We start from the raw sequence: 11,043 nt of genomic DNA, 5'->3' as shown, positions 1-11,043 counted from the left end.
CAAATGAAAATCAGTTTCTCATTTTCCGAAAAAATTGAAAAACGAAAATGATAAAACTGCACCTAATTGATGGATATAATTTTGAATTGCTCTCCGGATTCAAGCTCTAATTACTACATGATGCAATGCAAGGCATGGATGCTTGGTTTAGATGGTTTCGGATGCAAATTCAAGAACTCCATTGTTGGCCTTCAAAGAATACAAGAACAAAAAAAGCAGAAAAGATGGAGAAGATGAGGAAGATGAACAAAATGATGTCACGATCCGCAAAAAATCGACAAGCCAAAGGAATATTCGTTACAATGGAATAACTTCCTTGATAAAAATCAATTTGATTTTCGGTAAAAAAACAAAAGAAGAGGCTAAACTCTCTCCAAACACAAGCTTAATTTCTATTATGCAAAAAATTCTTACAATTAAGAGTTTCATATTTATATATCTAGGCTTATGAAGATAACTAAGCTTCTAATAATATCTATTTACATTAAGCTTAAACCTATTACAAAAATAAACTATAATTAAGAATTTTCATAAATTCATGCTGAAGGTTTGTGCTAAGCCAGGTACTTCGCGCTAAGCTCAATTTCTCTTCGAGTTGGAATTGCACTAAGCCAGATATTCGCACTAAGCCCAGTTCCTGCTCGGGTTGAAATTGTGCTAAGCGCTTAACGAGCTGGTGCGGCTAAACGAGTTGTTCAATCTTCAACGTGCTCCATTTCAGTTTCTTGTGATTTTTCATTCTTTGTCTTTGATGAGTAGTCAATCCTTGATCCTCTTGGTCATCTCTTCTTGTAGAAGTTTAGCTTTAGACCTTGTCATTAGATCCTTCAACTCATGAAGTGCTTTTAGGTCCTTAAGCTCTTTGGATAACTTTCTATCAAAAAGGCTAGGAGATTGTTATATATCTTAATAATCTTCTTGCAAGGGTTACAGTAATGCCTGCAAAGATTGTCATATATCAAAGATTCTGCTAATTGATTTGTAAATTTCCCATGTTCTTGCATACACGAAAACTGGTATTTCACTTATTTGGCTGGATGTACAAGAAAATTGAATGGTGTAGGAAGAATATGGTCCACAAATAAAGGGTTGGGCCGGGGCTCAAAGTGGGTTGGCCCAGCATCCTAAGTCCAATCGTGAATTCACACTTGCTGAGTCACCGACTCACGCAGAGAGTTTCAGCACGAGAGTGCTTAGATTGCTGCAAATTCTTGTCTCCACAAAGAACCCTAATCCCCTCTTCTTAACTTTGGCTCAATCCTACTTTTACACCCTTTAAGCACACGATTTCAGCTTCTACCATTTCTACTTTTGCAATTTCTCAAGGTAAAAACTAAATCTTCTTAGTTCACTTTTGTGTTTTTTAATTTTCTTCTCAAGGTAATGTTTGGCACTTCAGAAAGTCTTTTCTGCACTATAACCCAAATACCCTTTTGTTTCCATTAAATCATCTTAGTTCACTTTCCATTAAAATGGGTATTTTTGTTTCCATTCAGAAAGTGATTCTCTTACTACGTTTTCTTTTGATTATAGCACGTAATTTGAAAAGAACTGAAGTATATTCTTCTCGCTGAGACACACGCACGGCAAAGAAATCAGAATTTTCTTTGTTCTCTCTTTTTTTTGGTGAATTAGTTTCAGAAGTTAATTGTAGCTGAATGGTGTTAGTTTTGTCTTTCTGGTTTTTTGCTTCTCTCTCTGTCTCTTTTTTTTTTTTTTCTGTATCAGTGTGTTTTCCCAGCTGACATGTTTCTTACAAACAATTAAATATTATGGTGATGACTGAAGAATAGTTTGGAACAAGGATCATATAGTTTTAAACGAAATGAAGATTCGATCGTGTAAATATAAGTGAGTTGCTATGGTATCTTATAAAGGGTTTTGGTGTGGGCGAATGGTTGGATGAGTTTGAGTTTGAGCACAGTAAGGGGGGGGGGGGGGGGGGGGACTGGGGAGAGAGAGTTTCTCAATATCAGTAGCAAAACCCTTTAATTTCCAAGGATGTCATAAAATTTCTCTAAACATAAATTCAATTCATTTGAAGCATATGCAATATTGATTTATATTTAAGATGTCTATCGTTGGTAATATTCTGCTGGTGAATGATTTGGCAGTGCAGAAGCACTTTTCCATGTCATTATAGTTTTTAAGCATGCTAGTTATACACATCAATAAGTGTAATATATAGCTGTCAAAGTAGTATTGATTTGGTTTAAAGTTACGTTTGAAAATTTTAAGTGATAACCAACAATGGTCTGATTATGCTGTTGAAAATGTAGGCTTGATAGTTTGAGTATGATTATAATGCATGGAAACTAATTGCTACTAGTATTAAATGCTTCATTATATTTAAGTCTAAGTTAATCTTCACCTGTCACAGTTCAGCAGAACCTTGCACTTTAAATAGACAAATTAAATACCTGGTGAATAAGATTAGGTCCATAAGCAGATTGAATAAAGTATGTGAACTTATGTCGGAACAAAATACAAAAGAACAATACAAGTTGTTGCTGTAGTTAATATCCCTAGAATCTGAAAGCCCTAGTTGAACCCTTGATTAATAGTACTTCTATCAACAAGATTTCTTGCTCTCACGGGTTTAGCCAATATGGAACATAGAGTACATTGTTTCCACTAATATAGAGTACATTGGGATATGCTTCCTGGATAGTGAATTTCTAGCATGCATCAAGTATTAATAACTCTACTAGTGCAGTCAGATTCTTAATTAAGGTCGCCATGATAGTCCGGTTCATAATGCTCCATTGGTTTTTGTGTGTACTGTGTTGTCCCGTTGCTGTTGATTCTTTCCTTTTTTTGTATTAAAAAGGTTTCAGTCTCTTTATGCTCAGGTTTCTCTTACTCAGTGTATATAAGCTTTGGGGAATGCAATTAAAAGGGTTTCATTCTCTTTATGTCTAATGGTTCAATTTAACAGGTTTCAACTTAATGCAATTAGGTCCCTCACTGCCATTAATCCATTTGGCGTGGTGAGTGGTTCTCATCAGTCCATCTTCATATAATAGTGAGAGTTGGTCCTTGGGCTGGCCCTAACCCCTATGGGCCATTTTAGCCCTAGCCCACATCAGTTAGGGCTAAATGGGTTAGCCCACAAGGTCCTTGTCCCATAAACCTCTATTTAGAAGCGGTACCTCTAATACAGTGAATAAAATTCTTTTTGATTGGGGTCTCAGGCTGAGAACTGACCATTTGTACTGTAGGAAAGTCAAAGATTGAGTAACATGTCTGAAATATGAAAAATCACTTGTTAGTAAGTTTTATGCATTTTTCTGTAAGGTTTCTTGAATTATCCTAAATGTGATCAATGGGTAAATTGTGCTCTGTTCTCTTGCCTAGTTTAGTTTTGGGATACAGCATAGTAATCAACAATAGCTTTGTGGTTGTCTTATTGTATTACATAATCAAAACTGCTTTTATAATTGAATTTTTTTTAATTAAAAATGGTTTAAATTTTTTATTTATAAATGACTTTTGTATTAAAAGACAGTTTTAACGCATGTTGAAAATCGGATTGGTTTTAACCAAACCAGTTTTGAAATGAAAATGGGTTGGTTGTTAAATTCAATCTTTATAATTGGTTTATAGATTTGGTTTGGTATTGTGCCTATTGCCCATCCTATTCTTGCGTGTCCCTAACTATAAATTCTATGATATTTGGAACCTTTTATTCTTAGATGCTTTTTTTGTGGTCTTATTACCCTCGTGACAATTTAATTTAACTTTCTGTGTAGTTATTTTATTTTTGTTTGTAATGATGATTATTTGAATTTGATTTTGCAGTCTAAAATTTTCAAGTATTGTTTATTTATCCTTTTCAGCTGGGTAAGAATCATGGAAGTAGAGAAGGAAAATACCACATCAGCTATTACTGCAGAACCCTCTGTATCTGCCTCTGATGGTCAAGATCCTGTTTCTTCTGTTAATGCATCTTTACCGGATCCAATACAACCTGTTATTCCACAGGTTATTGCACCTTCTGTTGTACCTCCTTTAGCTCCAATTCCTGCACTTCCTCCCCCTCGCCCTCTGGCACCGCTTCCAGTTCGGCCACCGGTCATTAGGCCACCTGTGCCACAAAATGGTGAGGTTGGATCAAGTGACTCGGATTCAGACAATGATGACTCAAATGCAAGAATTAACCAGGGGGGCGGGGAGTATGAGATATCCGAAGAGAGTAGACTGGTGAGAGAGCGGCAGGAAAAGGCAATGCAGGAGCTCATGATGAAGAGGCGTGCTGCTGCTCTTGCTGTTCCTACGAATGATATGGCCGTGCGAGCTCGGCTTCGACATCTTGGTGAACCGATAACTCTGTTTGGTGAGAGGGAGATGGAGAGACGGGACAGATTGCGGATGATTATGGCGAAGCTGGATGCAGAAGGTCAGCTGGAGAAGCTGATGAAAGCTCATGAGGAAGAAGAGGCTGCAGCTTCTGCTTCGATAGATGAGGCTGAGGAAGAACTGCAGTATCCTTTTTACACTGAAGGGTCAAAGGCTCTCCTCGATGCCAGAATTTATATTGCTAAATATTCTTTGACAAGGGCTGCATTACGAATTCAACGTGCACAGAGAAGAAGGGATGATCCAGATGAAGATATGGATGCAGAGATGAATTGGGCATTGAAGCAGGCTGGGAATTTGAGTCTTGAATTCAGTGAAATTGGAGATGATCGGCCACTTTCTGGTTGCTCCTTCTCAAGGGATGGAAAATGGCTTGCTACCTGGTATGTTTTTGTTGCAAGTTGCGCATCTTAAGCTGTACTTTTAACGCTTCCTTTCTTTGTGAAACCATTCTAATCTACTACTGATTGTTTTCATTTTGTAGTTCTCTGACAGGAGCTTCCAAGTTGTGGAGCATGCCCAAAATAAAAAAGCATTCCAGCTTTAAGGGTCACACAGAGCGTGCTACTGATGTTGCTTATTCTCCTGTTCATGATCATTTAGCAACTGCCTCTGCTGATCGAACAGCAAAGTATTGGAATCAAGGATCTCTTTTGAAGACATTTGAGGGTCATCTAGACCGTCTTGCACGCATTGCCTTCCATCCATCAGGGAAGTACCTGGGCACTGCTAGCTTTGACAAGACATGGAGATTATGGGACATAGAAACAGGAGACGAGTTGCTTCTTCAAGAAGGCCATAGTAGAAGTGTATATGGTTTGGCTTTCCACAATGATGGATCATTGGCTGCATCTTGTGGACTAGACTCCCTGGCTCGTGTTTGGGACCTCCGAACTGGAAGAAGTATCCTTGCACTGGAAGGTCATGTCAAACCGGTAAGACATTAAAGATCCCAGCCTGCCCTCTCTCTCACTCAAAATCAGGATTGTGCATTTTGTAAGGCTAACTATGATTTTAATTCATTTTAAGGTTCTCGGCATCAGTTTTTCACCCAATGGATATCATCTAGCCACGGGTGGTGAAGACAACACTTGTCGGATTTGGGATTTGAGGAAGAAGAAATCCTTTTATACTATTCCTGCTCACTCTAATTTAATTTCACAAGTTAAATTTGAGCCACAAGAAGGTTACTTTTTGGTAACTGCCTCGTATGATATGACTGCTAAGGTATACATTCTATTCTATTTCTACCTTAAACAACGTTTTGTTCAAGAGAAATTTTAAGATTCTTTAGTTGTATATTTTGATTTCAGTATACTTATTTATATTTTTGTTTTAACTGCAGGTTTGGTCAGGCCGTGACTTTAAGCCTGTGAAGACACTATCAGGGCATGAAGCTAAAGTTACTTCTGTGGATGTTCTTGGAGGTAGGATTTCCATCTTAGAAAGGATTACACATCCATGGCTCTGATTCAAATTTCCTTATTATCTTTATGTGCTATTCCATCATGTGATTGATGTGTCTGTTTCACTGCCCCAGTGTCCTTTCCACAAATCGTAAATGAATTAAAAAGTAAACTAGTGGGTTTTTTGAAAGGCTAATGATATATCTGGATAATTTGTTGTAGTGAATTGATAAAACAAATTATGTGTAGCATTGAGTTTTATGGGTACATCTTATGAGCAATTGTGAATTATCAGTGTAAACCAACTTAGTGGATTGGAGAAGTCCTTAATTTCATGGAAAATTCAACGAAACTCAAAAAGTGCAAATCTAGTTTAAGATTTGCTGATGTAATCTGGCCGGGGATATTTTTGTATGTGTTTCATAGATTTTTCCTCTACATGCCATGGACTAAGATGTGTTGACAAGTAAAGGAAATGAAAATGAAAGGAGAGGGATGGTTTTTTATTTTATTTTCTTTGCTTTCAACATCTTGTCAAAATGTTGAAAGACGAGGACTAAATCGATTTTAATGTTTGCATATAATAGCCTTTTCATATGGCATATAAGTTTGAACCTAAGGATTCTTTTGGAAATTTAAGGTGCTAACACAGTATAAAAACTTAAAACTAGTGTCCAGTATTGCTTAGCAATTTGCATTGTTGGTTGTGACAATTGTTTTTGGTCTACTGAATCAGACTTCTGATTTTAGCTTGTGTTGTTATTGGTTGCAGATGGCGGGTATATTGTTACCGTCTCCCATGATCGCACCATAAAGCTGTGGTCCAGCAATACGACTGACGAACAAGCTATGGATGTTGACTAAGCTAATTTGAGGGGATGCAATTTATCAAAGGACTTTGGTGGTGCAAGTTAGATTAATCATTTTTGTTAGAAACAACAGCGTAGCAGCATGACTATGCTTGGATTTTTAGTAATTATACATTGCATTGAAAACATGTTATTTGCCGCCTGATGTATCACTCAATTGAGGAACTGGAGTACTGGTAATATCTTTCTCGCTTGATGTAGCATGAGTAAATATCTCTTAAATTTTTATATAGCTTTTCCCTTGCTGCTGTTTCGTTATTTGTTTTTTTCCTTTTTATTTTTATTTACTATAGTTAAAGATTGGATTTTGGTGGAATGCTCGGTGTGTAAAAGCATTCGGCAGCTTTAGTATTTTTAATTGTTGAATTCTATTAATAATTGTATTTTATAGGGATATTATATTTGATTTAGAGAAAACGGGATATGTACAATTAATGGAGTCATTACTCTACTTGTCCTATGTTTTTGTGTACCTGTTATTGCTCTCGGGTGCAGTCATTACTCCACTATATCCTGCTTGGGAATAAATGTTGTGGGGTTTACTGGTTGTCGTCATCAGTAATATTGTTGTAACGTTGGTGGGGTATTATTGTGTATCAGCATTGGGAGGGTGGCCCTACTTATCCCATGCACGTATGTGTATCCCTTTTGGTACTTCTTGTACCCAATAATAATATCATTTGGCTGTTTCCAAAGAAAAATTGTACAATGTAATTATCCTATATTTCATGCATCCTTCTACTTTAATACACGGTTTTTACTTAATTTTCCTCGGTTATCCCTATTTTTCAGAATGAATTATATTTAAAGCAATAGAAATAGAAATGTGATTTCCTAGGAAAATAATAAGTTGCCATACATTCTTTCAAAACAAAAAAAAAAAGTTGCCATACATGAATCTGTCTATTCGGCTATCTAGACATCAATTCCCTATGAATACAAATTGTTTCCAACACTCTCAAGTTGGAGACTAAACTTGGGACAAATAAATTGAATTTGTGGTCCCCTTAAAGATTTTGTCAAGATTTTTGTAAGTTGATCATTTAAGTTAACAGATTCACCAATGTCAAAGTATAGAATAGGTTCATGTTCAAATGTTACAAAGGTTTAGTTTTTATATAATTGAATGTAGAAAGAACGTAATATAATTAATTTGAGAGTTATGGTCAAAACCATTTGATTTTGCAACATATAAGGATATCAACAAAATAACTATTCTCCCTTGCCAAATAGGATACCTCAAGCTAGTTTTTTTGGTTGATTCGTATGAATCAAAGATAATGTCAGAGATTTAAAATAACTTACGCATTTATTCAACCAATTGACTTAGACTCCCTTACACCTCAGGCTTATATAATGACAAAACATCCCAAATCTTCATAACTTGGTATGTAGAACAATATCCGCACGGAGATCAGACCTATGCTATGGATTTTGTTCAGGGAATGAGTGTTTTTATGGATTCAATGACTTGTTGACATAACATTGATATTAGATCATTTGATTTGAGCATTGAAGATTTTTATTTGAATCTAATTTGTGCGAGACTTTAAGCTGGTGGGAATCTCTTTAATCTAAAGAACGGAACTCAAACTCTAGCTTCCAGATTCATTTTCTAATTTTCAGCTCTATATCAGGTTCGCTTTCAACAAGAAAAAGAATGCATCGAAGATCTCAAGGTATTTGAAAATTTAAATGTGAAATTAAAATATTTAAAATCATTATTATATTTTTTTAAATATGAGGCAAATTTCCTATAGGTTTTTCCTAATCCGATAAAATTCAACGAGAATGAAGTTATATAGATATGAATAATGGACTGGCTCAGCTTTTCATTATTTCTAGACAAACAAGATCTACAGTAAATCGTGCATGTTCATGTTCATGTTCCTTGCTACATGTCAAACCTCTGATCTGTACGTGCTATAAAAAAAAGACTGCTAATAATACCTAGCAAGTGAAAGGTTAATGCATTCTCCTGTTTTGATATTTTCTTTCTCATTAAATTAAATTCATGAAGGATCACTGAATATGTGAATTTTGTTTCTCATTCAGTATGATTCACTTTTAAATTAATGAAACATGCAAAAATTTGAATCCTAACCTCAGTACCTCAGTGCATGCCTAATCTATATGTATGGACAAACCCAATTCGTTTTGCATAACAATTTCAGTTTGATTTGACTTTGAACTCAATTCCATGATACTTAGGTGTTTGTGTGTAGGTGGGATTGGTGATGATAAGACCAATTAATATTACAATGAAAAATGACGACACCATAACATGTTTTCTGGGACGGATCAGATCCGCTTCCATAAGCCAAGTCATCTATTTTTTTTATAAAGTAATAAAGGATTGTAAATGGATTATGAAACAGATTTCAAAGTAAATAAGAAATTATTAAGAGCAAGAGATTCTGGATTTGGCTCACAACACATATCATGTTAAAAGTAACTTTTAACCATTTTAAGAAATAGAAAGTTAATTTCTTATAGAGGTTATCTAAAATCGCGTTAGAAGTCACTTTTACATCATCCACCAAATTTAAACATGCACATAGTAAATTTTGTGTCCATTGAATTGCAAAGTATTACATGAATATTTGATGTAAACAAACTTCGTTTAAGACAAATTTCTGAGGTTCCTCTTGATATGGTTCAATGGAAACAACAACATATATAGCAATCCCCATCACATATTCTAAAATTAATAACCAGAAATATTGACAAAACTTGTAGAAAGAGTCTTCCATCTCCCTAGTTTGATTGGCATGGTGATAGCAAAGCATTGATTCAACATCCCTTAGGTCCAAGAACCGAATTGCTGTAAGAATGATTTAATTTCCTCATCATAGCCATAGTAAATTAACTGTTTCTCATACACCACAACCAAGCCCTCTAGCTTTTGAGCCTTTCACATGACTCTTAGCCTTTTGCAGGAAGTCATAAACATGCTGCAGAAAACAAATAAAAAGCAAGCTTTGTGAGGTTGAAAATATGTGTATAGCTAAGAGACAAACTAAACATATGATGATATGAACAAAACACACACAGAAAGAGAAAGAGAACTGACTCCAATGGAACATCTCCAACTAGCATCCAGTCACCATCCTTGTCTTCATATGTAGGTGCATATTCAGATCCCTTATAACCCTCTCTTTTAGAGTACTCACCTGAAGAAACAACTAAAACCAATTCAGGTTATTTTCATCATAAAAAATAATTTCATTCACCACCACCACAACAACAAAAAGAAGACAATATTGGGCTATAGTGTATCCAAAAGCAAATGAAATTCTCTTATCTCTCACCTATGGTCAACTTGAACATGGTCTCTAAAGCTTGAACATAGACTCTCAAATCAATCTTTCTTAGGTAAGGGGCTCCATCCATACTCACTCGATCCCATGCCCTTGATTACCCTCCTGCAGGTTGTTTTTCCTGTATGATCTGACTAGTGGCCACCCCACTATATCTGCCCTGCCATCATCCCAATATTGTTGGAATTTTTAGTTTTTCAATTCCTATTTTCCCGAACTGTATTTTGTTGCGATTTTTATGGGAAGTGGATTTTTGTACATGATCCATTTTCTGTCCGCATTCAACCCATTTATGTAACGTCCAGCAACAACCCATGATCTTAATATCCATATCCACATTCTGTTGAGCTTTGTGATGGACAAAGCTCTATAAATAGAATCTGGTACTCTCAATCTTGATCATCAAACATACTCCTTTTGTTAACTCATTAGCAAGTGCATCAAATTGTCCCAAGTAGTAAAGTAAAACGGAAGTTCGAGTGTCGAGTCCACATGAACTTTGTTTGTACTTAGATTGGTGTGTATCCAATTATCAAACAATTAATGAATTAATTCAAATAATTGTGAAAAAGGACAATAAAATAAATTGACATAATATTAAACTAATAATCTAACGCATGCAAAGGAAGAAAAACACACACTCGAAGCGATGAAGCAACGGTTGATTCAGAATATGGATTTGTTGGGGTCTAGCCTACCAAACTACCTTCGATGTAATGTTAATATTTTTTCTCTATTTAATACTAATCCAATTGTTACCTATACCCACTCATATATCCTAGCTATGATCTCTCATATGAAAGAGTCTAATTTACCTAATTCCTCTCCTAATCCCTTAAGAGAATAAACTAGTTAAATTACATTATTAGCAGAGATGCATAAAACAGGCTAAACAATGTCATTTTATCCCTAAAGATGAATTATTTAAATGCCCTTTCCCAAGAGATTAAACATTTCCCAATGTCTAAACCCTAAAACACATACATGAATATGGGTGATCAGACTACAACATGAAAATAAACACAAAAAAGAGACAATGAAATTGAAATAACATTAAATAGATAGTAAAAATCTTTACATCAAGAGTAT

At 35.4% G+C, this 11,043-nt stretch overlaps 1 protein-coding gene across 2 annotated transcripts; it reads left to right on the top strand.

Moving 5' to 3' along the window:
- Window positions 1–1,118: 1,118 nt before the first annotated feature.
- LOC100788948 (U4/U6 small nuclear ribonucleoprotein PRP4-like protein) lies at window positions 1,119–6,862 on the top strand. Of its 2 annotated transcripts, none has more exons than XM_003535845.5 (6): window positions 1,119–1,326; window positions 3,840–4,742; window positions 4,844–5,294; window positions 5,389–5,586; window positions 5,705–5,786; window positions 6,538–6,862. In XM_003535845.5, the coding sequence occupies exons 2-6, from the start codon at window positions 3,853–3,855 to the stop codon at window positions 6,627–6,629; spliced, it is 1,713 nt and encodes a 570-aa protein (XP_003535893.1). In that variant the 5' UTR covers window positions 1,119–1,326; window positions 3,840–3,852; the 3' UTR covers window positions 6,630–6,862. The 2 variants fall into 2 exon arrangements, with proteins under 2 accessions (XP_003535893.1, XP_014618341.1); XM_014762855.3 differs by having other exon boundaries at window positions 1,152–1,326; window positions 3,802–4,742.
- The last annotated feature ends 4,181 nt before the right edge of the window (window positions 6,863–11,043 follow it).

This window comes from Glycine max, chromosome 10 (genome assembly GCF_000004515.6).
Source record: "Glycine max cultivar Williams 82 chromosome 10, Glycine_max_v4.0, whole genome shotgun sequence".
NCBI classification, from domain to species: Eukaryota; Viridiplantae; Streptophyta; class Magnoliopsida; order Fabales; family Fabaceae; genus Glycine; species Glycine max.
Note: the sequence above shows the minus strand (reverse complement) of the source record. Positions and strands in the feature narration are given on the sequence as shown.